Here is a 26,263-nt window from a genome sequence, read left to right on the forward strand (position 1 = left end):
TCTTCTCTGCTAGAAGATATATTTAATTCGTTTGCAAAAAAATAAATCTTCCGCATGAGGAAGAGCAACATTCAATCATAATTACTCGTTTCGTGTGGTAGTCGGAACCACAATCGACATCGCTGTCGTTGCTGTCGTAGCCATTGTAGGCGGTATCACCGCGGATGGTTTAATCGCGGATTTTGCTGCGAAACTGTTTCGCGCTACTCTGTCCCTTTTGGAATAAGTGGTGGTGTCGATGGCACTGGTACCGCCGCTAGGCCGCTGATTGGCAGACGGTAGCTCGATGTGGTTCGGATTGTCGAAGCATGTACCCAATTCAGCCTCGGGTTCCCCTTCGCCGGCCAACGGATTACTCGTTACTCGTACCTGCAACATAAACCAAGTTTTTTCAATCAAATTGTTTCAACAAAATCCCGCTGTTTTTAAAACAATTTATCACTGGGTTATTGAAATGCGCAAAGATATTTACAGCATCAAATCTCGTCGAAAATTCGAATTGATTTCAATTACCGGATTAATCCTAGATGTACCTCGTTGGAGCGTTATCGCTATCGATGTTATGAAATTTCATTTGTTATTCTTCAATTTGTTAGTAATCTTTAATAATTTTATGATATTAAATATTTAATCAATACTAGAAATTAAATGCCTATAACGGTCGAAGCTGGATCTTTAATGCTCAAATAATTCAATGTGAATTTTATATATTATATACATGCGAGTATACTACATTTGTAGTGTAGTTTCGAACTGCGCGCCGAATTGATTTTCCGGACTTCTAAACGTAATTAAACTACTGTAATAATATCACAAATTAAATTAAATTGACAAGCAATTTTTTAATAATTTGATGCTGAATCGGGTAACATATTAGAAAGATATTAATGTGCTGAAAAACTATAAATAAATTTATTGTAAATTGACTTCTAGTATTGATTGTGTTCTCACATGTACGGTCTAAAATAAGATTCTTATTGATTTATAAATATTTAATATTTATGTTGAAAGAAGTAAAGAAGTGAGTCAAGAAATTGATATGAGAAATATTACTACATTATTTGTTGAGAAATAGATAGTAAATGGAATCGTGACATAAATAAAATAAGATCAACAAATATGAATTAATATATTCCAAAACTTAACTGCTATTAGAAGAAATGTCATTCTATATATTTGTTTACAAAATAATGTATATATCTTACTAAAATCATCTATACAATTAAACAGACTTGCGATTAGAAAACATTTTCTTCCTTCGAATAAACCTGATAAGTGCGATATTCTGATCTCATTGATTTAAATTTTAAATAATATACTAACATAATTACATCTAACGGTGCAATTAACTATCAGGCCATTTGAGAATTTCGAAATTAGTTTTAATAGGTAATGATTATCGATAGTTTCGTTAACGGTTTCACTCACAAATCATTAAATTCACACCGACATGCGTACCTGTTGCGGACCGCAGGCAGCTCGTTCGAGAGTCGCTCTACCTAGCCATACCCAATCGTGTGCGTTGGTGGTCGATTCGCGTGGCGGTCGTCTGCCAGATGCCAGCTGGTTTGCGGCAGCGCGAGCCCTCGCACCCGCGCCAGAAAGCACCGGGACGGCCGCGCCGGTCAGCGGGGAGTCCGGTGGCTGGGGCTTGAACTTGCTGGCGTACACCACGCAGGAGACGACAAAGACAACGATCGCGAAGCAGAACGCCGCGAGCAGCACGTACATCCCGATCTCGAGCGGGCTCATCCGCGCCCCGACGCCGTGGTGACGCACGCCGACGCCGCCCATACCCCCTGAAGACATGCCATTAGCTATAGCCGTGCGATGCTGCCGTGCCTGCACCAAAGGCTCGTGCTCGTGCCCGTCTTTCTCGTCTTTCAGCGGTAACCCTTTGCACAGAAAAACAAAGAGAGAGAAAGAGAGAGAGAGGACAGAGTGAGACGGGATACTTGTGTGCTGAGTTAGAGAGAGCCGCTGAGAAAATCTTTCCTCCCTTGGATGCTTCCAGCTAGACAGCGGCTAGACATGCTATGTCGGATATGCAAAGTTCGTGAGGATACCGAATGTGCGTCTATACTTTATACGCGTCACAATTGAATTCTGATATGTAGCGATTTGACATTACACTATGCATAATATACAAGTAATTTTAACTTTTCCTTTTTCAACTTACTTCGAGATATGAGGAAGAAAAAGAATCATATATTTAAAAGGTGTCCCAAGGTTTTCATTTTCTCATTTGGATTTAGAATCATCTTTATATTATCAGAATCAAGAAAATTGCATCCAATTTTTCTTTGGTCAAATTTTTCATTGTTTTTCGTAAATCGTATAAAAATATTCGGATATAATAGATATTTCATGTTGAATGATTCAATGATATTATACTTCAATGATTTGTAATGTGTTGCGTCACAATTTATTCTAGACGCATTTGGCATTCAGCGTAAAGGAGGAAGACTATCAGTTACGAAGGACTGGACGGAAATCGTGAAGAGAGATCACGCATAAATAGGCAGGAAACTTTTTACAAGCCAAATACTTAGTCTCACGAAGAAAGTTTCCGCTAAGAAATGCAGTACAAAGTGCATACCATGCGTTATGTGGCAGTTATAAAGCGTAGAAAAGAACAGAAAAAGTGAAGAGAATGCTAAAGAAGCGAGACAGAAAGACAGAAAGCAGCAAAGAGGAACAGGATCTATTTACCGATGAGGATATCGTGTAGATCGGAAGCTATTTCGCCCCGGCCAGTTTTACGTTCTCTATGATGATGAGAACCGACAGTGCCACCGCCATCGTTTTGTACGAATTCCGGCCGATTAGGTACTTCGCTCGAAGCGAAATCCACCTCGACATTAGCCGACGCGCTTGCCAATGCAGCGGCTGTCGTCCTCTGAGAACCCTTGCTTGAACGTCTACCGGATAATCGGCAGGAATCAGCTAGCTGTAAAGTGACACGCAGCAAGTCACCGCGGCCTTCACCGACCGCGATTACACGTGGATGATGGGAAGCGACCATTGGTGCAAACGCCACAACTTCCGGATCCAGACTCTCCACCAGTAAATGGTAATCGCTCACAGCGATTTCCCTGAGGGGTGTACGGGTACTGTCCGAGAACTCCACGTCAATGTCTAGCAATCCTTCCTGTTGGTATACAATAACAAATTTGCTTGCTCGTAACAGTTTTGTTTTGATCATATACATGCACATATGCATGCACATGTACATACACACACACACACACACATATATATTCATCTCATTGAGAAAAATGTAAAGTCGATATATCCAGAGAAAAATTGAATGGATCAACACAGTTTAATAACTGTAAATAAATTTTTTAACTGTTTAAAGTTCTTAAAAAAAATCAATATTACTATCATATAAAAGAGATAAAACATAACTTTTTCAGTAATTAATTTATTATTTCACTTCACAGTTCTGAATTTAAATTTTCCAAAAATATTTAAATATTAAGTTATTAAACTCAACAACTACTTTTTAATTGACTTTTCTAAATTGTAAATTTTGCAAAATTGCTGTTTTTCTCAAGATATATTTGAAACTTCGACACAAATAATAATATTGTACCTGATATTGGGCGGTTAGTCTTCTTGTAACCGAGGTTTCGGCAACGTATCCGTTCTCGATCGCAGTATCTGGGCTGATACTGAGTTGAAGTCCGGATACCACTCGGACAGACAGACGTGTCACAGACACGCGATCGTTGCCGACTCTGATTTCCTTCGCGCCGATGACTCTACCGGTGATCGGTGACAGTACCTGCACCTCCGTGCGACCCACTCCGCGTCCCTGAACCAATCTACCTTGAAGAAGCGTCGCTATTCTAGGATCGGAGACACGCAGCATGCCGGCTACGAGGTCAGTGACACGCAACCAGGTGCGCCGATTGACAAAGTACGAGACTCTACCCGAATCGTGATCAGTTGCTAAGAATCGGGCGTGCACTTCAACCGGACTTTGCTGGAAACGCAATCTGCAATTAGCCGGAGATAGATTCCGATCGATAGAGTTGATTGTATCCCATCCGTGATCATTTCCATTAGATCGAAATCGTTCCTCGTGCTCATCCTCCTCGAGCAGTTCGTCCGGATCGTCCACATCCATAGACGTATCCTCTATCGACTCTTCCAGATCAACGGCGCTTCTCTTCTTCGCTCGTGCGGTTACCGGTGGTGTTTCTAATGGCATTATCGACGTCGAAGCAACTTCCGTCTTCTGTTCGGTCCGCGTCGCATTCAGCAAACTCCGTTTGCTCTTCGCACTTGCTACATGCTCCTCCGGCACCTTCCAACCCTTTATTTGATTCAACCGCGTGTCAGCGACGCTTACTTCCAATGGAAATTCAGGCATCCACACGGTGAATCTTGCTAGACCAGTATACGTGCCGTATTTAACGAGGACCGATGCGTTACTAGAACCCCGGATCTCCGAACCATCCACGTATACGCTACTGCACGAGGATGATACCTGCGAATGATACTTATAAATATTCGTAACAACGATCAGGTATTAAATGTAGTTTGATCCTACACCACAATAGTTTGTAATGCGCAATGTTGGTAAAATATCAGAATATTGAAAGTATCACTTAATCCGTCGATTATACGGGGTATTAGGAGTTTGAAACTTGTGATTATTATTACATTAGTGTTTTTATACTTTTAGGATTTAAATGATATCACATTATAAATGTTAGATATCAGTATATAGAATAATATATTATGTAAAATTAATTTCTATTTAAAGAATAAACTCAATATTAAAAAAAAAATGAATTCATACAATTAAATACATGTCCAATTTCCAAATTCAGACAACGTGTAAAAAAAAATCGTATATTGACATATTCCTTTACTGCATATATAGAAATAAAATATATATAAAGTTCTAAAAGTTATTAAAGACGAATAACAACGATAAAAATGAGAAAGCAGGGAATTCTACTGAAGGTATATAATAGCAAGATTTCTTCAATTAAATTCCTAAGAATCTAAGTGAGCGCTGAAGATAAATTAAAAAGCAATTACCTTGAGGACACTCTCGTCCTCGGAATGACAGGACGACTGCAGCGTAACATCGGCGACCGTGCCGGCTTGACTCACAATGAAAACCTTCATCCCCTGCGACACCTGACGTCCCGTCAACACCGCTGTATTCATCACCTCCCAGTTCTGAAGCAAAATATAAAACGTTCCCTCTCGCTTGTCGAAGAGAAACTCATAGCTTAAACTACACTCCAATTTTTCTCATATCTAAAGTGGCAAAGTCCTATTCCTATTTTTAATAGTTTGAGATGAAAGTATGCATATATTAATATATGCATTTCTGTAACCTTCATTGATAGAGCAGCCATTATCCATTATTCATAACTGTTATCTATTTTGCCTCGAATTTTATTCCATTATCGTTGTGACAAGAGAAAAGGCGTGGTAAGCGATATTAAAAAATATGTATGTGAACTGCCGAAAACATAAAATTCAAAAAAACATAAATTAAGCAAATTATATACGTAGAAAAATGTTAAATTTATCTTTCCTAAAAATATATAATAGTTTATATTTTTGTAATAATGTATGTACATGTATATATATATATAATATTTTAAAATGAATAACTGCAAAAACATAAACTCTAGCAATAAGAAAGAATTAAATTTTTTAAATTTAATACAATTTAAAATTTTTCAGTTATTCTATAAAACTGGAAAGAAATGAAACAATATTATCTCTCGTTTTAATTATTTCGTTTGATTCCATTTTTGAAAAGAACACTTGCGGGAAAAGCAGAGTTCTCGATCTTTCGTGAAAAGCATAACTTCAAAGCGGTACAAAAAGCTTGTCTCAGTTGTAAGTAAAATCATCTCACTATATATAATAAACCGATAAAACTATCGATCTTCTCTAATGGTACATATTTTCTCAAATAAGAAAAAAGTTGTTACCGTAAAGAAGTTGATTTCCGCACATTTCCGAAATAAGCCATTAATATATAATCTAACGATTTAACATCATGAAAAGTTTAAACGAGTTAAAAAATGAGAACCAACGGATTTCCAACTGAACTCGCAGTTATTTTACTGTTGAACTGTTGAAGACTTGTTCTTGCTGCTTGCCGCGACGTTGCTCGTACACGTGGAAGATTACTTGCCACGTTTACACATTTTACGTGTACGCGTCGTCGGTGTACTTTACACTAGTTCGTCAACGGGGGAGTTCCGCAAAGGGGTTGGTTGGGTAGGGTCGGTCGGGCAGACTAGTAAGCCATTTCCAAGTTCGCTTCCGTCCATACAGACCGGCGGCAGCCTTTGGAAGGAACATCAAACGGCTCGGATATTGCAGCGAGGGAATTTAAATCCCTGACGCCACGTTGGGATGTATGCGCCAGCCAACTATACTATACGTACACTATATCTCTCGCGTGGACGAGCGTGCTCTCTTGCAATGATAAAAGCAACGGGCGTAGTTTACGTTCGAACGCGAACCGCGGCTCCTTCTCTTTCTTTCGTCAAATATTTTCTCATCTGAACCAAGACTCACGAAAATATTTACGAGACTAGACTACACGTCCGTGTACCTTGTATCTCGTCGTGCAGAATGCATTGTTCACGAAAGAAACGCGAGAAATTCCCTGAGAGGAATCACTTGTTACTGATTTTTTGATTTAGTTTCTATTGCGTGATGTATACAAATTGCTAATAAAAAATATGAAGAGTAATTCAATATCGTGCTATTTGACAGCTTTTAATTAAAAAAAAAATGCGTAAGAAATATTTTTTTTTAATGTTTGCAGTATTTGCTTCTTCCAATATATTTGATATTATCCAATATATTGACATTATTCCTTTTTACGGAAAAGGAAACATTTTAACTCCTTCGCAAGCATATTTAATCAAAATTTGTTAAAGTCATTTTCTATTATTTGAATTTTTCAAACTTTTATTTGGAAACATCAAAGGATTAAAATCAGTTTTTATTCTTATGTGAAAATTTATAATTGAATAGCGCTTTCTTTCCCTTAACTTTCTATATTAATCATTTGCAACAATACCGGGCTAATAATGGTTCGAGGTGCGATTAATGGCGTGTAATTAATTAAGAGTTTTAGAAATCAGCTTAAAAACTTTTTTGTTTACTGTACAAATTTCTGGTTTACTTTCTTGGCTTCATTGACAAGAAATGTCAATCTCCAAATTGTAAAATTCTTCAATTTAAGATTGTTAAAGTAAGCTTTAAGCAAATTTCTTATGAGAAGATTTAATATAAAAGAGAAAAAAAATTTTGATAGCTCTCAAATTAAGATCGAATTGAGAAACCATTTAGAACCACATTTTTTTATGTAATAATAAATTTTTATCACTTACAATATTTAGAGAAAATTGATATTATTATATTAGATTCTTATATATGTTGTATATGTACATTTCAATGTAATTAATTTACTCTCTGCGGAAAACGTGTATATCGTTTTTATCTTCAACAACAATGTATTTTGTTCCTTTTAATAACACAAAGGATTGACCCGCTGCAATTTTGAAAAGTGTAATACAATATATACAATAATGAGTAAACTTGACGCATGAATTTAGCAGTTTAACTTTCAGAATCATAAATTTATATTTTAATACATGAATGAAGCTCACAGTTATTTTCCAGATATTTCCGAGATCAACGAGGTTATTCTGCGAGTTTATTAAAACAACATGGAGAACGTAGAATTTTCAACGTAGAATGATGTTTCATCGACGGCGAATGGAAGCAGGTTGATAGATATAAGAGAAATGCAAAGATTTTACATTTTATGTACAATACACGGGCTATTACTGTGATAAATTTCAGCAGAGAAAACAAGCGCGCGTGTCAGAGGTCGCTAATTGATAAATGAGATAATTAATTCGTTTACATATCCTTTTGAAGGCGCCGCGTGCTCGTTTTCTCGCTCGCTCGTTCGCGTAAAGTTGTCGGGAACTCCGTCCGCGCTTCTTGATTATCCTTACTCTAATTGCAGCTCCTTCCACGCGCGAGACTGTGTGAGTAAAGTTTTTAATTAAAAGAGACCTCGCGCAACCTCTTTTCCCGATGCCTTCGATCTTTACCCTGCGTTATCCGCCAATACTAATTCCAGATTTCAAGATCGACTTTATTATAATAGCACTGTCAGATTTGATTTAATTTATAGATATAACAAATTATAGGTATAACAAATTTGCAAAATTAGTAACTCATAACATTATCTACGAAATGTTACAAAAAAAACATTAATCATCTTTCATTTAAAATCTTTAGCAACAATATTGATAAAAATCATCCGTAACACTTATAAATTTTCTATAGCGTATGTCTTTAAAAATAACATTCAAAAATTAAAATTTTATTCGTAAACATAGAATCCACTTGCAAAGTTGTCTAAAAGTAATTAAGTATGATTTTGCAAGACATCCTGCTATTGTAAAATCGTATCACTCGAACTTTCATTGTTCGGTTTAACACGGTATTTGAATTCTTCAGCAATTATTATACGAACCGCGTAAATATCTTTCTTACAGTTAGTTAATTGTCTAAGATTCTATTCTGAATGTGTCTGATCATCTACGTGATCTTCTCATGTTGACTTTCATACACAGAATTATGTACTATGCACCTGCTATCGTGTTACTGGAAATTGTGAGCATGTCATGGATAATGTAGAACCGTCAGATCTAATTTACATACCAAGAGGCGTGTTTTAATTGTGAGGACTTGTTGTGGCATGAAAAATAATTACGAAAACCACATTTAACTGTCATATATAAATAAGCACATCTACCATCGATTTCAATTTCTTTTTAGAATGAAGTTCGATAAAATTTCATTATAGAGAACAAATTGATTTTATTACGAAAATATTCGCTATTAAGATATATTCAGAAGCACGTTACTATTTTGCATATGTTACACATTTCTTACAAACTAAAAAAAATTAACGTTTCACTCTACACACATCTCACTTTATAAAGGAACGCAGAGATGCGTCGACGCCGTTCAACGTGCGGCAATCAAAAATTTCATTACGATCCGTTGTTACAGCAGATGCTCTGCGGTATCGATGGAATTTTGCCACGGACTAGAAATATCGTCGTTATGGTGAAGGCGCGGGCGCGGAAAAGCCGAAGAGAAAAGCATCAGAGTGCTCGCCGTGGGAGCCAAAGAGGGAAAAGCATTATCCTTTGTCGATCTTTCTCTCTCTCTCTCTCTCCCTCTGTCTCTTTTCACAGAGCTTTTCCTTTTTCTCATCGCCTTTCCTTTCTTTTTCTCTCTTGTCTCGGTACTCGCGAGGATCGTAGATTGGCCGACCGAGTGGAAACAGATTCTCGCGCGGCGAGGTGATCGATATACGCGACCGTATTGATCGCGCTCGTCGTTCGAGTTAGCTCTTTTCCAAGGGATTTTCACAGACGAAGAACGAAGCACGAGGTGCAGGAGACGAAGGACAAAGAATGTCACGATGAAAATAATCGTAACCGAGAGAAAAGTATCAAAATCCTCTCTAACCGAAATCGCAAAAATCCTTCAAATACTTTTCTCAAAATTCTTGATTTTCTACTATATACTCATAGATTATGACGTAAAAAGCGTAAAGTCTTTTTTGTAGTCCATCAGCATACATTACATATTTTTATAACTTAAACTTTACATTATAGTATTCTACTTATTTATGTTGTAAGAAAATATATAATTTTGTACCATTAAATTCAATTAAAAAGGCTTTCTTTTCAATCGCTTGAAAAATATTGGCGTGTTTCAATATTTTCGCTAAAGAAAACTGTCTCAAAACTGATCAAAGAATCCGCCATTAAAATTAATATGTGAAAAGTAAGATATCTCGTAGATACATATGTATCTATATGCCTATATATATGTATATATACGCCCACATAATAATATTCCAGATACGATTACGACTACTTCTTCTGAATACTTTTGACGCGTTCTATTGCAAGTTTTTCGAATTTAAATCGCTAGAAGAATCGCGTATTACCTTAGAGATCGGAAGCACCGCTTGTATATCATCCTTCTGTATCTCTAGGCGTGCCTGCAGTTTCCGTCTCTCGATCGTATGATGATGATGATGGTGCTGCAGCTGGCGTTGCTGCATTCGCTGCTGCTGATCGACGCCCGTCAACTGCGAGCCGTTCTCCTCTTCGCCTTCGAGTGCGTAACGCACGCTCCATACGATTCTACCGCCGTCCCAGCTTCCACTTATGCCTTCCTCGCTAGCCTCCAGCAGCATCGTCATTATTTCTTCTGCGGAGCTAAATAAAAAAAAAGAGAAACAATCATCTTCCATGACATTCTCGCAAAAAAATTAAAGAACGCGAAATTACTTTCCGAAAAATAAAACGAGTTTTATTAAATCAAAATTTCGAATAAAAAGGTAATAATTACATTAGAATAATAATGCAACGGAGTTCGTAAATTCGTGATAAAACGATTCTTTAAAAGCGTCGAGAATAACTCTCTGTGGAAATTGTGTATTATCACATTTGATAAAGGAGATTCGAACGAATGTTCGTTCATTCACTCGTGTAAGTACTGCACCTTCAATGATTAATGCTATTCTCTTCCAAGTGGGTTCTCTTCGCGAGAATGAGTGCAGAAATTAAAAAGAGCGATAATTCGCCTGTTAGTCGGCTATTACATCGCAAAACACAGAAAATTGTACGTCATTACAAGAATTTAACGATTCTCTTGCGCGAGGGATTTAGTATTTTCCTCGACATACGCTTTAAAAGCGTTTCTCCAAAACGTCTTTACTCGTTCCTGTTTCCAGCTACACGCGATCCCCTGTCTCATTCATATTTTACGACGAGAAATGGGCGATGTCGGATTAAAGTTGCCGTAAAGCGAGCAGTTTTCACGAGAATTATGAATTAAAGTACAATCAAGTATGCATAGACATGTAAATATAATTATAGATTCGTTAAGACATACAAATTTATCGAATTCCATCCAACAAACCATTTTTTTACGTTGTTAAATTGTGAAAAATATATCCTTTCAAAAAAAGTGTTAACATTAATAGATCGCTAATACGCTAAAAACTGAGGTTGTAAACTGAGATTGTATTTCCAAATTGAATCAGAAACTGTTATTAATAGTTTTTTTAATATCTCAATTTTATATGGAATGGAAATCACTAGATATATATATAATAAAAAATCTAGCGGTGCATTTAATAAACTACAATAACGTTAATAAAAACAAAAATATGAAGTATACCTTTACTTTGTAATAAACCAAGCGAATAAAAATATAAAGATTAAATAAAAAATAATACTCCTTTCACTAAATATTCCTAAAAAATATTTATACAATAAATTTCAGTTTTATTTTTTCATTCAAATTGAGAGATAATTTTTGTTTCTTCAATAATTCGATAAAATTAACTTGAAAGAAATCATTATACAATATATCGTTGAGAATAAATTGGAAATAAAGTATATGTAATTTATAGTCTATAATGATAAGTAATAGTACTTTTGAATCATATTATCGAAGGATAAGCAGCTGTGATAGGCAGAATAAAATTACAATAGTCATCAAATTTAAAAGTGTAAATTGCTATCGAGTTGCCATCAAAGATGATGATGAGTTCGGTAAAGAGTTAATAATATCCGACGAGAGAGAGTTGGATTTTCTCTCTCGACGCCATCCATAATTCTCGATAGGGTTTTTTTTTCTTCTTTTTGCCGAACACTCTCTTAGTAAGCATCTCGTTCGCAGCGTCAGTCGCTCATTACGTCTTCTCGAGATTCTTATCTTATCGAGATGAAGGCAGCGACGTTATTTCAAAGTAATTATTCTGCAGCCTCGAGCCACTTGCCTAGCTATGAGAAGGTACGCCGGTATCACACGCATCGAGTCTGATCTCGATGCGAGAGCCGTCGCGTTCGCTACCAACGCGCGCCGCGTAGAATCTCGATAAGCGGAACCTCCGGCTAAGAACCCTCGCCCACCTACCTCCTTCTCCTTATCGTGCCCGTTGATCCACGTTGCGTGCGTGCCGGGCCAGGCCGGGTGGCGTTAACCCTTCGCCCGTGTTCGCTGCTGTTCGCGCGCGATCGATGATTCGCGGCTGAAGCGGGTGCAAATCGCCCGATCTCGCGAAAGCACGCGCGAAGAGCTGCCGGAGTTCCGAGTTACGTTAGTTCGAAGTACGAATCGAAGTGGAATCAAAGCGGACCATCAACGAGTCAACGGTGATAACGAAAATCTCTCTTTGCTCGCTCGTGAGATTTCCCCACCTTTCGCCTTCTCTCCTCCCTCTGCTTCTCCGCAAGTATGATTTCAGCACGCATCGCATCGCTACGTCAGCAATAGCGTGTTTCGCCCCGTGATGACTCCTTTCTTTATCAGTGGTTGGTTTCGCAACGACGATGTATATAAGGCGACCATCTGACCGCCATCGCGAGTATAAATCGCCCTTCTCTAACGTTACACGATCGATTATGCGTCGTAGTGCACTATTTTTTTTCGCGAGTTTTCTCGTGGGATTTACATCCACGTACGTTGTCTGGGCGCAAGATGTGCAAGATGTGCAGGATCAGGATGATGCGTTAACAACGACGACGATGACAACGACGACAGGGATCACGGTCAATGACACTACTATAGACGAAAAAAAGTCCGACAGTTCGAGTTCAGCGAGCTCATCTAGCGAGGAGAAAGTTGCTGATAAGCGTACAAGGAGAGACTTGTACCTTAGCAATAAATGGATGTCTCTGGAGAACGAGGAGCAGTTGGAAGAAATGAAGGAATTTGAGCGTGTGAGACGTGCAACCAAGCGGAAGAAAGATGACGACGATGACAACAGTAGCTCTTCCAGTGATGACGATGATGATGATGATGATGACGATGATGGAAATTGTTGTAAAAAAAGCAAGAAACAACATGTAAAATCAAAAAAGAAAGATAACGATGAAAATTGTGACGACGATGATAATGGTCACAATTTGGTCTGTAAGAAACAATTCGTGAAATCGAAGAACGATGGAAGAAATGTTGACGACGAAAAGTGTGATTGTGACAATGATGATGATAATCATAAAAAACAACGCGAAAAATCAAAAAAGGATAACGACAATGACGATGAAAATTGTAATGATGACAACGACGACGATGAAGACAACGATGATGATGATTCATCTTCGTCTTTATCATCATCCTCGGAAGAGGACAAGAGAAAACGAAGAAAAAGGCATATTAAAGAGCATACTTTGCAAAGTGTATCATCGTCCGAGGAAAAGAAAAATAAACAAAAAGATCAATTTATCCAAATGATTCAGGATGCATCGAATCGCAATTCGTCTGAGGAGGAGAACAATACGGAAAGGCGAATTATCAGAAGGGTCAAGGTTAACACGGAAAGTGGATCGTCATCCGAAGAGGACAAGCTGAAGAACTTGCGATTTATCCAAACGGCTGAGGATACTTCCGGAAACGACTTGTTCAAGGAGAAGAACAAACCGAAGAATCGATTTGTCAGAATGGTCGAAGATACTTTGGACAAGAGTAAATCATCGTCCGAAGAGAAGGACAAACTGAGGAATCGATTTGTCAGAACGCTCGTTGATACTTCGAAAGAGAGTAAATCGTCCTCCGCGGAAAGGAATAAACCGAAGAATCGTTTTGTTCGGTCAATCGAAGATTCCATGAGGAAATCGCCGTTTAAAAAAACGGGTGAAGCCCCTTTCTTTATTCGCGCTTACAAAGTTGAAGATGTCAGTCAACCGCAGCGTACCATAGAGCAAATCGACATACCGCAGAATCAAGTGATTCGGTCGAAGAATGACAAGAAAGAGAGGACGGAGAAGAAGAAAAAGAAGAGTACAAAGAATACAAAGACGAAGCGCCAATGCACGCCTAAGGCGACTACTGTGAAAGCAGATATCTTAGATGAAACGATGCTACCATCGGAACATCTTCCAGTTTGATAGGATTAATTTTGGTACCGTTAAAGTAATATTTCTTTAAAGTTAAAAATATAATACACAAAGAGATTGATTGCGTCACGTAATTTAGAATAGATATTGTTACTTGTGTGATTTGCGCTAAACTCTTTAAATCATTATAAATGCACTTAAATAAACAAATTTATTTAATCTACTCTTACAATAAATATGTTAAATCTCGTTAAAGACTTTTCGAAAAAATACTAAGTTTACGTATACAATTAAATGTAGATTTTATAATTAAAAATAAATTGATATATTATAAAAAAAATTCGATTGTTAAATATTGAAATAACGCTATTAAAATAACGCTTTGTGATAAAAGATATTAATTTAACAATAAGAAAGCCAAATTTTATGCAATATTGAAAGCATAGTTTAACAAGTCTTCTTGTTAACAACTTTTCAACGTTCGCTCGCTCGAAAATTCTGGTATTATTCGATTTGCAGCAAGACCTAATTCGTTCATATTCTCGGTTTAACGAACGGAAGCGAGGGATTTAAATTGCTCATTACATTAACTGCCCTCATGTTCACAATTCCAGTAAGAGTCTTTCTAAACTTGCCGACGTATGTCGGTTTAACGAGAGTAGATTGCGCGACAGGACTATTCCAAAGGGGTACTTCATGTACTTACGTGCTCGATATACGCGACGAGTTCTCCTTACGTCGCGCTGTGAACGTGGCGGCTGTGTTCTTCACATTGACATCACTAACGACAATCCAGTCCGGGCTGCTAGATGAAGCATCCAGGATTTTCACGCCGGACTTTACTCGCGCTCTGAAACATGTCGTAAATATATAGTTCTAATGATAAATCAAGTAACGGAAAAAGTGAAATGAAACGCTAATGAAATTAAATAGAAAAAAATCTCTTACAAAATATATATAATTAATCCTTTATTCTCTGTAAAAATGAATACATCTCGTTATCGGTTAATTGTAGAGAAAAGTTCGTTTCGAACGATCGTTTAATAATTTTATACATGTAATCGGCTGTTATGTAACACAAAAATGTATCGTTGCAATAATATCGATTTAGATTACATTTGTTACATATATCGAACTATATTATATTCTCGAACACACGATTCAAATAGTGTTTAAAAAATAGATTAATGAAGATAGTTTTCATGAGCCCAATCATATTGCATTTTAAATATATTTGTATTTAAATATATATCAGCATTATAATATTGAATAATCTGTATTTCAATATCTTTTCGATTCTCTGAAAAGAATATTTAATTGAATTTCAGATAAAGAATATGAAAATGTTTTGCTTGGCTTATTCATTATTGTTTTGTAGTTTTGTATAATAATTCAATACAATTTTAAGTATACGTTAATCTTCCAATACAGGAGATCAATTTTCAATTGGTAATCTTTTAGGAATTTCAACTAATGACCAATATTTAAATATGATGTAAAAGTAAAGGGTGTTAAAGATAGATTGTAAAGTTCAAAGGAGGATATTCCCCTTTGCACATATGTGGGTATATGTATAAAATACAAGTCATATGTAAAGTTTCAAAAGTGTTTCCTTCCAACAATGACTCATACAAGTCTATAATGCGCGACTTTTATTATTCATCGTATTGATCTATACGCATTTTTTTCATTCGTATTAGCTATGTTCTTCTGTCATTAAAAATGAATGAACATACAGTGTATAATACAGTTCTTCTGATGAGACCTATTGCCCACATGTTGCCCTAACAACATATCATCAAGTATAAGTACTTATGTAGTCTCTGAGTTTTCCCCTATAAAAAATCACAAAATACAGTTTACATTTCTTCAGGTGGGAGCTGATTTTTTTAATAATGATACACATTTAAAAATTAATGTTACATACATATAAGAAAAAGATAGAAAGATATGAATATAAAATTGATTTCTCTATTCTATGTAATTGCACTCAATTATTCCTTCCTCGATCTTGCTAGTTATTCACTGTAAATTGTCGAACATAAATATCGGATTTTCATTCGATCGGATTCTGATGCACCGTGGTGAACTCTTCACATATGGTACCATACTTCGAACATCTCGATTTTTAGTTGTCATTGCAATAATACCGTGCTATTTCTCGTCGAAGCAATGTCGCGTGCACTCTCGGTGAATTCGCGATAATTCTGAAAGCTAGATTGAAATTTAAAGATGTATTAGACGTACAGTCCCTATAAAGAAAATTAAATTTGGAAGTATATTTAATATTTACACTTCAAATAAGCTATACATACACATATGAAAATTGCATGAAGATTATATTTTTGTTTAATAACACATTTTTGTAGTTTATTTATTTTATTTGTTATTACTTTTATTGTTAAAAATTAAAATTTCAAAAATGATAAAAAATTTACATTTTTTATTTATGAGTACTTTAAATATTCAAAATAATTTATGCAAAGTTTCATTGTGATTCAACTGATTAATTACAAAGATATAAAACAGATATATTAATTTTGTTTATTTACTGGACTAATTCATGCATCGCGATGTAACTCTATATGTATAATCTTGGATACATAATGTACTTATATTAAAAAATTGAAATTTTTATTTTATAATGCATTTCCATATATTTTTATTAGAGCACAGATTAAAAAAAATACTATTATTAAATTTACTATTTATTAAAATAATTTATGAATTATTTCCAGATAGTAAACCGTCATCAAATTTGTCATATATTAATTATATTTTTAAACGTGATTCAGAATAATCTGTAATTTTTTTCATAATTTCCATTTGCAAATATATACAAAACATCCTTAAGTGACACGACCGCGAAACGAAGTTGCAAGAAAGCGCGAGCGTCAATAATGCGAATTTCGTATGTATTTCACGTTTGCGTTTGTGACACTTCCCATTTGTCTACAATCTTTCTCGCTGATACTTTTATCGAATGATATTCAATTTAGAATCATTCGTAAAGTTTCCGGGGGGAATGTAAAAGAAAAAAAATATATGCGAGAAAAAATAGTCACAACATGAGTTACAAAGGTATGCAAAAAGATTTACTCTGATTAATCCGAATGAACCCAAACTAAATTAATGATTTATTCTAGAATGAAAAGAGTAATGTTCGATAGAGAGAATATAGCAAGAAATTAAATGCTTTTATAATTTCATTAATCTTTTTAAAAAAGATAACAGTTAATTTTCTGCAAATTTAAAAAAAAATGAATAAAATATAATCGTATCTCTATATTCTTTGATAAATTCAAGCCGGTACATCTTACTTCAACAGCACCTATTTTTATATTTATCGTTACTCATATATTAGCATTTTTACTAATGAAAAATTCTCTGCGAATTGGCTAAAGAATTCGCCAAACTATGCGATAAAAAGCATATGTGACGAGTCTTCGATCTCGAGGTTTTTGCATAGTGATAGAGAATGTTTCTGAAAAATTTTTAATCACGAAAGAATCATGGACGATTACACGGAAATATGCATATTCCGATGGAAAATTCGCGACATTCGTGCCGTTTGTCTTTTGTCTTCGTAGCATCGCGAAAGAGTATAAGGTCATTTCTTATATTCATCTGCGACTGTGAGAGACATTTTCTTCATCATCACCAAGTCAATTCGCTCACGCGAGGGAGGAGGCTGCATTCTTCGCTCCGAACTAACTCATGCTCTAGTTACGTGACCAGGTCATAGGGTCGGTATCATATATGGTGAGGGAGGAGAGGAATGCGGTTAAAAAAATGCGTCTGTCTGACGCCGCGACGCTTAGATATTCGCTATGATGCGACGTAACGCGGTACATACACTGCGATTGCAGCAAATCATATACTCGCTGTCGCGATGCAGACAAACTAGACGATAATCCGAAAGATCGGGACTTTTATTGCTTCGGAGTGCACGTTATCAGTACTAATATTCTATTTTTATCGTTTATTAGACGTAAAACAAGATAAAATGATGCAATAGTGCTAATAGTGCTTCTCAAATGCAACCTATATATATATATATATATATACACATACATACATCAAAGCTGTAACACAAAAAAATATATATATACATATACAGTACCCTCCACATGTTTGGGAACACCCTATGTTTTACAGGAAAGCTATTACATGGCAGCGATTTACATGTTTTTGATTTAAATATGTGCTTCGTAAGATGTCTAAATGACGATAAACATTTATCTAGAACACCTATAAGCTTGCATGTACACGCCAAAAATATGGACAATCATTTCACAGCATGAAAGCGCGGCAGGATTGAATTTCGCGAATTAGACTTTAGTCTAATGTTTATATGTCACTTGTTTTGCAACGTCGTATGTACACACAGGTCATTTAATTGTAGTTTCTATAAAACGGTTTCTATAAAAGTAGCAAACTATTTGAGTCGCAAGTTGATTTCAGACTCCGTAAAAATTGTATTAGGTGTTGGAATTAATTCGTAGCGTTTTTAATGAAAGAATGTTATTTATTTCACATGAGCATTAAAAAATACATTAATGAAAGTACTTCCCATCACTTGTAAAACGCTACGAATTAATTCCAACACCTAATAAAATGGCACCGAAGAATCAGATTTCGTATGAAACACATTTTAATTAAAATTCCATATTTTAATAGCATGTTATTAAATCTTTAATTGAAAAAAAAAAACGAAATAAAAGTACATACATACGTACGTTAATACATATAACGATAACTTATGTACTTTTATTTTGTCTTTTTTCAATTAAATAATTATTTACAAATCATCTGTAAAACGTAGGGCATTGCCAAACTTATGAAACTGTACATATTTCTGATTTCGTATTCCTTTTCGCGAACAATCGTTCTTTTCTTAATATTTTCAATAGGAATAGAATTATTATATGAAACGTTAAAACTATTTTTGAAAACATAGAAATGAAAGATAAGACATTCTTATCGAATGCTACACATTACAACTTGTATAATTTATTTGAAACATGCACTCTATCATTGCAGCAATGTATCTTCTTAAATCTCTGTTCGCGACTACAGTCTTCAGCCTCGAGGAAATCGTTCTTAATTCAAGTTGAAACGAGAATTTTCAAGTGCGCGAATGCAATGTCGCCCCGGTAAGCGGATCTCGCAGTAGAAAAGTGCACCGAGTGGCTAATACGAAACTTCGGCTCAAACCAGACCGGATATTGCCTCTTCAAGTTCCTTCGGTATATTTGCCCAACCCAAGGAAACAGCCAGCTAATACGTATTTAAAGCTGCTGCCAATACCTTCCATAATAACTCAATTTGTTTTTTTCCTTAGAAAAACAGAGACCGATGTCTCTTATCGTCAGAGTGCATTTTCCCTTGTATGTATTGCCATAGCATTAGATCAGCAAGGAGGGATTCAAAGCGCGAAAACGATTACAAGGCACATGATATCTTCCTAAGATCCCAGTATGAAATATTCCTAAGACGAAATGTCGCTCTAAGGTGAAGTCCGATTTCTTGTGCACGTTTCCAGCAAATATTCAGCGAGAGATACTACGATATCGCGGTAGTCGACCAGTATTTCCGATTAAAAATCCTCAAGCAATGAAATGAATATTCATTTACGATTATAACAACGAAGAAATAATCTATTCCATTATTAGCATAACCACATGCGTCGATATTTTATGTTGATATCGTACATATGATCTCTTCTGAAGTAAGTTTTAGATTAATCGGTTGCAAACTTCCAAGTTTAAGATCTTTGCTGATGCCTCGCTTCAAAATTCCGCTGGCGTCAAACATTACAGCAACGGCTTGCACTGCGGGCGCATACTGTGCCGCATATTGCAAAGCATATCGTTGGCTACACACATACACACATATACACACATTGTGTGTTAACTTTGTCTTCACAATCATATTAATGGCACGCGCATGTTCCTCCGAAAAGAACCCCAATGTAATTGTCCTCTATCCCAAGCGTCATAATTTAAGCATATAAAAAACAAGCGTAATTACGATCTCTGCTAAGTTCGCCTTCTACTAGCAATTAATTTACATATCTCGGGTCTTAATCGTTCCGACGGATCCAAAACTTTAATTAAATTGAGCTAAAAGTAAATTAAGCTTCAGACAACAATAGAAAAAAAAGTGTGTGATGCATATAACAAAAATCTAATGTACGAAACATCAATTTATTCCCCCTTGTACAATACTGTAATAAGACATGGAAGTGCTGCATAAAAAATTTATCGAAGTAATTAGCGGAATACAATCTCTTTAGATACGATTCCTACATATTTTTTATATTATTTATTCAGTAAACATTGTACTCTCTATAAAGTTTAAGTTTTTATAATTTTAGTTTTTATATTTTAAGCCTTAATCAAACTTTTATTCGTTTAATAAGAAAAAGATGAGAGATAACGAAAGAAACGGTAAATCTCCTAAGGCAAAACCAGAATTGAGTTGAAACGAACCAACTTCTCTATTAGATTTATTTTTCTTGCTAATTATATCGCGTTCACAAATGACAACAGAGTAGTAACTACAGGTTAATCAAGAATTAATCGAATGGCGACACGAAAGGGGTGGATATTAGGTCATCGTATTATTAAACGCTCAGGATGCAAGCTAGGCGAGTTAAGAGCGAACCAATTACAAGTTTCAGATCAAGCTATTTCCGCGAGCCTATCTTGGATTTACATACAAATCGCCGATGTGCAAAACGACGGCCAGGGAACGCTATCGGGAATGATCACGAATGCATGCGCGCACATTTCCACGCTGAACGCTAACGAATATCGCTTTAAAATTACCATTTATTCAATGATTGCGTCTCTCTCTCTCTCTTTTTTTGAGTACTTCTAATTGTTCATGTTTTGGCCGATCGATCGATATTGATAGGGATACTATCATGTGTAGATTTAGCTGTGGAGAATCGACAACACCCATATGTATTATGAAAAAAAAACCGATCAATACAGATTTAATATAACTCTGATCATGAATCGTACAGCCAATCAGATTAATTATAATTCTAGAGTGCAAAATTAATTATAATTCTAAATATAGATGTAAAGGAAAAAATTAAAAATATTTTCATTAATATCAAACAAGTTTCATTTTTCTTGATTCACACTTCAGTATTTACAATTAAAGAAAATTGTGAGAGAACCAAGGACTCTCTCTGTATAATTGTTGCACTGTTGAACAATGCAATATCGCAAGGGCAGAGGCGAAGACCTATGGTCGGACTAGGGCAGCTTAAGAGGCGGCCGCGTAGGAAATCTACGGTTTAACGTGGCGCTGTAAGAGCCTTAGATTAAGGTTGCGAGACATAAAAAGCAGGATAAAGCCCCCCCTCGACGCGGACAAAGGCTACGATTAGCTCTTAGCAAGCTCTTTAAACGCGTGAAGAAATTTTCGCTCAACTCGTCGTATTTTCAGAAGGTTTCTCTACGGGATAATTTCGCGTTTAAAGGATTTAAGAGATTCGGACGAGCATTTTTTCTCGAATTTTCGTATCTGGAATTACGTTTGTTAAATAAAAGAGAAATTAATAGAGAGAGAGAGAGAGAGAGAGAGAGAGAGAGAATACGCCCTTAAAAGAAAATGCGGTAGAAGTGGAACACTGTGCGTGTATAAAATATACGAGTATAATTTAATATTACATAATAAACTATTTTCGAGAGAGCAACAAAATTATGCAATAATAGTAAGGGAGATACTCTCAAACTAATAATAACATTCGCGTTGAACATTAGAGAGATTATTTATTAATGTAATAGTTACCTAATTATTTTTACATTGCGAAATGAAATTTTCAAACAAAGCAGCTTTCAAATAAAGTCAGGAAAAAAAAGCTTTTTATCAAAATAAAATATTTGTAAAACTTTTTGTAAAAAAATGTTCCAAAAATAATGTATATGATAGAAAGATATTGTAAGTAGACAATTTTCTATGTTTATGAGATAGTATTACAGGTAATGATAAATAGTGATTAAATAAAAAATTTATTTACGTATAACTCATTGTAAAAGTATAACTATCTCATTAATTCTATAAAATTACCAAACATCAAGGCTATACGATTAATGCAGATTCTACATCTATAAACCAGCAAGCTCTATAGAACTCACTGATATGAACAAATGTAATTCCATTTTAAAATCGCTTCAATACGCAGAAATTGTGAAGATAATCTCGATAACCTACAACCTCCGCAATGAGTTCAACTATCGATATCACCTATCTTATGCGTTATCATCTTCCATTACCATTTCGAATGCAAATTAAATAACAAAAATTGTGAATATATATTCCGAAAACGTTATAAAATTTAAGGACTAATAAAATTTTAATTCATTGACTATTCTTTGTGCAGCAGATAAAGTTTTAACAAATAACGTAATAAAGGTTATTTCTCTAAAAAATGTTGAGAAAAAATAGTTATTTAATGTTATCGTAAAAAAATTGTTATTTAATGTTATCAATTTAATCCCTTAAGAATTTATATTCCAAATAAGCTGCATAGTATCTCTACATTTCGTGATATTATGAAAGAGAAACTAATCGTACAAATGGTTTATGACTATGTCGTATGCAGGAGCTTTTAATTTGTATTCGTCTGTGAGAGTTTAATAAGCTTCCATGCAATAAGGATTAAAAGAGATTCATTAGTATTTTACTTTTCGCAATATTGCTAAAAAAAATCTAAATTATATTTCTGTATAATTAATAAATAAACTCGCATGGTCTCAAAAATGTCATATTCAAAGAGGGAATGGAGGCGCAATTCGTATGGAATCAAAGCAGAAAGGGGAAAGATACGGTGTAAAAAATACGGTCTCATATTTCCGCATAAGAAATTGCCATAGGGTGTCTCACTCTCTGTAAAAACAGCGTAGAAACTGGACCCTTATAAAAATCTCATCAAGAAAAAATCCACATTAATCAACGAGAGAAATACGATTACGGACTCGACTACTCTATAATATATTAAAATTATATTAAAATTATTAAAGATTTCTTAGAATCGATCGATTTTCCGATATTAATACAATTATCATGAAGGACAATACAACATTAAAAAACTTTTAGCGCTATAATTAGCTGTAGAGTTTTCACTTACTATTTAATTGTTTGTTAATTCATTAATTATATTGAAGGCTGTTATATATATGCGACATCACCGACGTCGGCGCTATAGAACGCCAAAGTCTTTATCATAACAGCATGCGTAAGTGCATGCAATAGCCTTTTAAGCGGTTCATAAATTTTGTAAGGGTTCCGCAAACTTCCGTTAAATTATCTTTGATATACCTTTACGCATTGTGTTATAATTCAGGTTATGTTTGAAATATATGTATATCATAGTACTAAAATCTATTATAATTTTAATTAAATTAAAACAGTATTTTCATTTCGCAAAATAAATATAAATTTCAAGCAACAGATTTTGAATTTAATAATGGGATAAATCAAGATTTTCGCGCAAATTGATCAATGTAACAGGCAAATTAAAATTCAAAATATATGAATTATCGAGAAACGCTAATCCGTTTTCGCGATATTCGCGATATCCGCGATATCCGCGATATCCGCGATACTACTCGTATATACGCAGCGGCATAGGTTAACAGGGTTAACCGATTAATTATGTAAGTCTTAGCACATACGGGTTTTGAATACGATGTACTTTTTCATTACAATAGAATGGAATAGATGTGGATTTTGTACGATTCATAGTCCACTATAATTTATCTCTATGCATCTTATACGTACGACATTGTACCACGGAAGTGGAACTCCAATATCTGCGACTTATAGTGTTAGTTTAAGTGTTTCGCGCTTATTCGACGCAAAAAGTCCTATCCCGACGACACCGCTTCACATTCCCAATGGTGTGTTACAGAGCCAACAATGAGTATCTCACGCGGATTGGCTGCCGTTGGTCCTTGCTCGAGTGTACCCCGCCGTGTTAGTTGCAGTCGCGGAACTTTCGAGTACTTACTAACAACAGGCGAGCTTGCAACTTTGCTCGCCTGCTTACTTGACAATTCATCCAATTAGAGAATTCCAGCCCTTCCCAACAGAGCGTTTCCGACCCACTTTCCGGCCGCGCGAGAAGTGGCCCCTTCGAGTTGGGATTTAAAAGGGCTTTCCGGGAGATGCACGGGGTTAAAAAAAAAGTACACGCAAAGTGAATCTCAACGCGGAAATTGCGACTCTCGCATTTAATCACTTATTTATTTGTGTGAAAGTGGTTAAGCGAGATATCATGAGCGTGTTTGTATTATATTTGCCGGCGCGGCGCTAATCACGAGTTTATTTGCATATTTCAAAAGCGAGTTTATCATCAACATCGGCAATCCTATAACTAGCATTGATGAAAAATTTACGAATTTACCTTCTTATATTCTTCTCTATCCTTCCTATACTTTTACACTTTCTATCATTACTTTGTTTTTCATTTGTTGTATTGCCATCGCAAATAATTACATCTTGATAAGTACCTCTCTTTCTAAATAGATGAAGTTTACTCAAATAGATGTCATTTCTCAAGATTCCTGAGAAGCTCGCCAAGTTGTTTACCTTAAATAAACCGCGACGATCAACGGCGGTCGCTCCTGCCGCGAGTCCGTCACCTTAACGGGATGTAGGAAAGCCGGGATGTGCAGCCTGGATCTCGGATAGAGCGGTCCATGCGGCACCAGCAACGTCAACGAATCATCCGCTCTAAGTTCCTTGTAATCTGCCTTGTTGGGCGCAAGCGGTACCTGGCCTAGAGGAGTAACTGGCTGTATTTGTACCCTGGGTCTACAGAATCCCGATTCACCGGTAGCATCGACCGAACCACTACTACCACCACTGCCGCCACCATTGCCACCGGTACCAAGTCCTCCTTCCTCCGTGCGCGGTTCCAGCACCGAGTAAGCAACTTGAATCAATCGCGGCAGACTTTTGGCGACCTTGACACGGCCGGAAGCATCGGGCGGCGGTAACGGTGCCCACCAATCGGCCGGTATGGTAATCTGCGCGAGACACACGCCGTTCTCGCCATCGGGGCTGCAGGCGGCCGTAAGCGCAGATGAAGACGAAGAGGAGGAAGAGGAGGAAGAGTAACCATTGCTGCTCCTACTCGCTGCATTACCCCGTGATGGACTGGCCAAGCTGGCATGCAATACCACGCAAACTCGCTGATGCCGCGCCATCAGCAGTTGACGTCTACCACCGGCCTCGCTACCGGCATGGAAGAGCACCCTGAGAACGGGTGAATCGCGTGGTACGCTGTTGCCCACCAGGTGAGCTGACATATCCAGATGGCGAGTGCCGAGCTCCTGCGCGTCAAGGATCGTTGCTGCCGTGAGATTGCGTCGTGTCTCTGGTCCCGGCAACGCGTCCAATGGATCGGGGACTATGTAACGCGCCGGTACGGTCTGTTTGGTGCTGAAAGGCCCGTACGTGGCCCGCACCGATACCGGCTCGCTCGTCTGGAAGACGGTAAACTTGTCGATCGAGAGAACAGAGCCAGGCGGCGGCGATGGTACCGCACTTCCTGCATTATTGTTGTTGTTGTTGTTGTTGTTGTTGTTGTTATTCGATACACTTGTAGATAGCGGCGGGATGGTGTCCGACGTGCCGCGGGCCGGATAATATTGCCGCGGTATGTACTTCAGAAAGAATCCACCGTCCTTATTCTCAAAGTGAACCTCCACTGACGCCGCCACGTCTGGAAAGATAAAAGGAAACAACATGATTAAACGCAAGTCTCCAGTCTGCTTGTGTTAAAATTGGCTGGTTACAATCTGCTAATTTGCAATTCATCGTCAATGTATTAGCATCTCCATACTGACATAATTAAATGCTTAAATGTTTAACAACGTAAAATACTATTTTTTTGGTAGAAATATAAAGTATAATCAGAATAGTTTGGATCATAGTTTGATATTTTATAAGTATACAAATGGTCTCTGTGTCACACATAACAACAAAATTATTGTAAATAAATATTTATATCTATAGCATCTATAATTTAAAGTTATCTAAATTGCAGTCTTCAAATTTTTATATTTCTCAAATATTTTTAAGAATGTCTATAATAACTATAATTAATCTTTGAGCATCTGTTATCTGTTATCCTTAATTTATTTCGTATTCTTTCACTACTCATCATTTTTCAATTCCGCAAATATTCCGTATGTATCTCTCTTAAATATTGCTATCGTTCCACGTTGCGCCTTGGCCTTCAACGACGGCGACGCGACTTCTCCGACAATAAATCACGGCGTTCAACG

At 36.3% G+C, this 26,263-nt stretch overlaps 1 protein-coding gene across 4 annotated transcripts in view; it reads right to left on the bottom strand.

Annotated features, from left to right (window-relative positions):
• The window catches only part of dtn (transmembrane protein 132C dtn), a 108,252-nt gene that overhangs the window by 10,096 nt on the left and 71,893 nt on the right, over positions 1-26,263 (bottom strand). For 3 of the 4 annotated variants that reach the window (XR_015547592.1, XR_015547593.1, XM_011055487.2), the window contains exons 2-9: positions 24,561-25,698; positions 14,656-14,799; positions 10,046-10,319; positions 5,059-5,202; positions 3,599-4,498; positions 2,713-3,151; positions 1,459-1,895; positions 86-369 (exon numbers count right to left, since the gene is read on the bottom strand). Coding sequence is in view for 2 of the 4 variants with exons in the window: in XM_011055487.2 (XP_011053789.2) it covers positions 86-369; positions 1,459-1,895; positions 2,713-3,151; positions 3,599-4,498; positions 5,059-5,202; positions 10,046-10,319; positions 14,656-14,799; positions 24,561-25,698 (3,760 nt within the window). In the remaining 2 variants the exon portion in view is untranslated. The remainder of the gene's footprint in view (positions 1-85; positions 370-1,458; positions 1,896-2,712; positions 3,152-3,598; positions 4,499-5,058; positions 5,203-10,045; positions 10,320-14,655; positions 14,800-24,560; positions 25,699-26,263) is intronic. The other variant, XM_087413980.1, reaches the window with a different exon arrangement.

This window comes from Acromyrmex echinatior, chromosome 15 (assembly GCF_024713525.1).
Source record: "Acromyrmex echinatior isolate Ae372 chromosome 15, ASM2471352v2, whole genome shotgun sequence".
Taxonomy (NCBI): Eukaryota; Metazoa; Arthropoda; class Insecta; order Hymenoptera; family Formicidae; genus Acromyrmex; species Acromyrmex echinatior.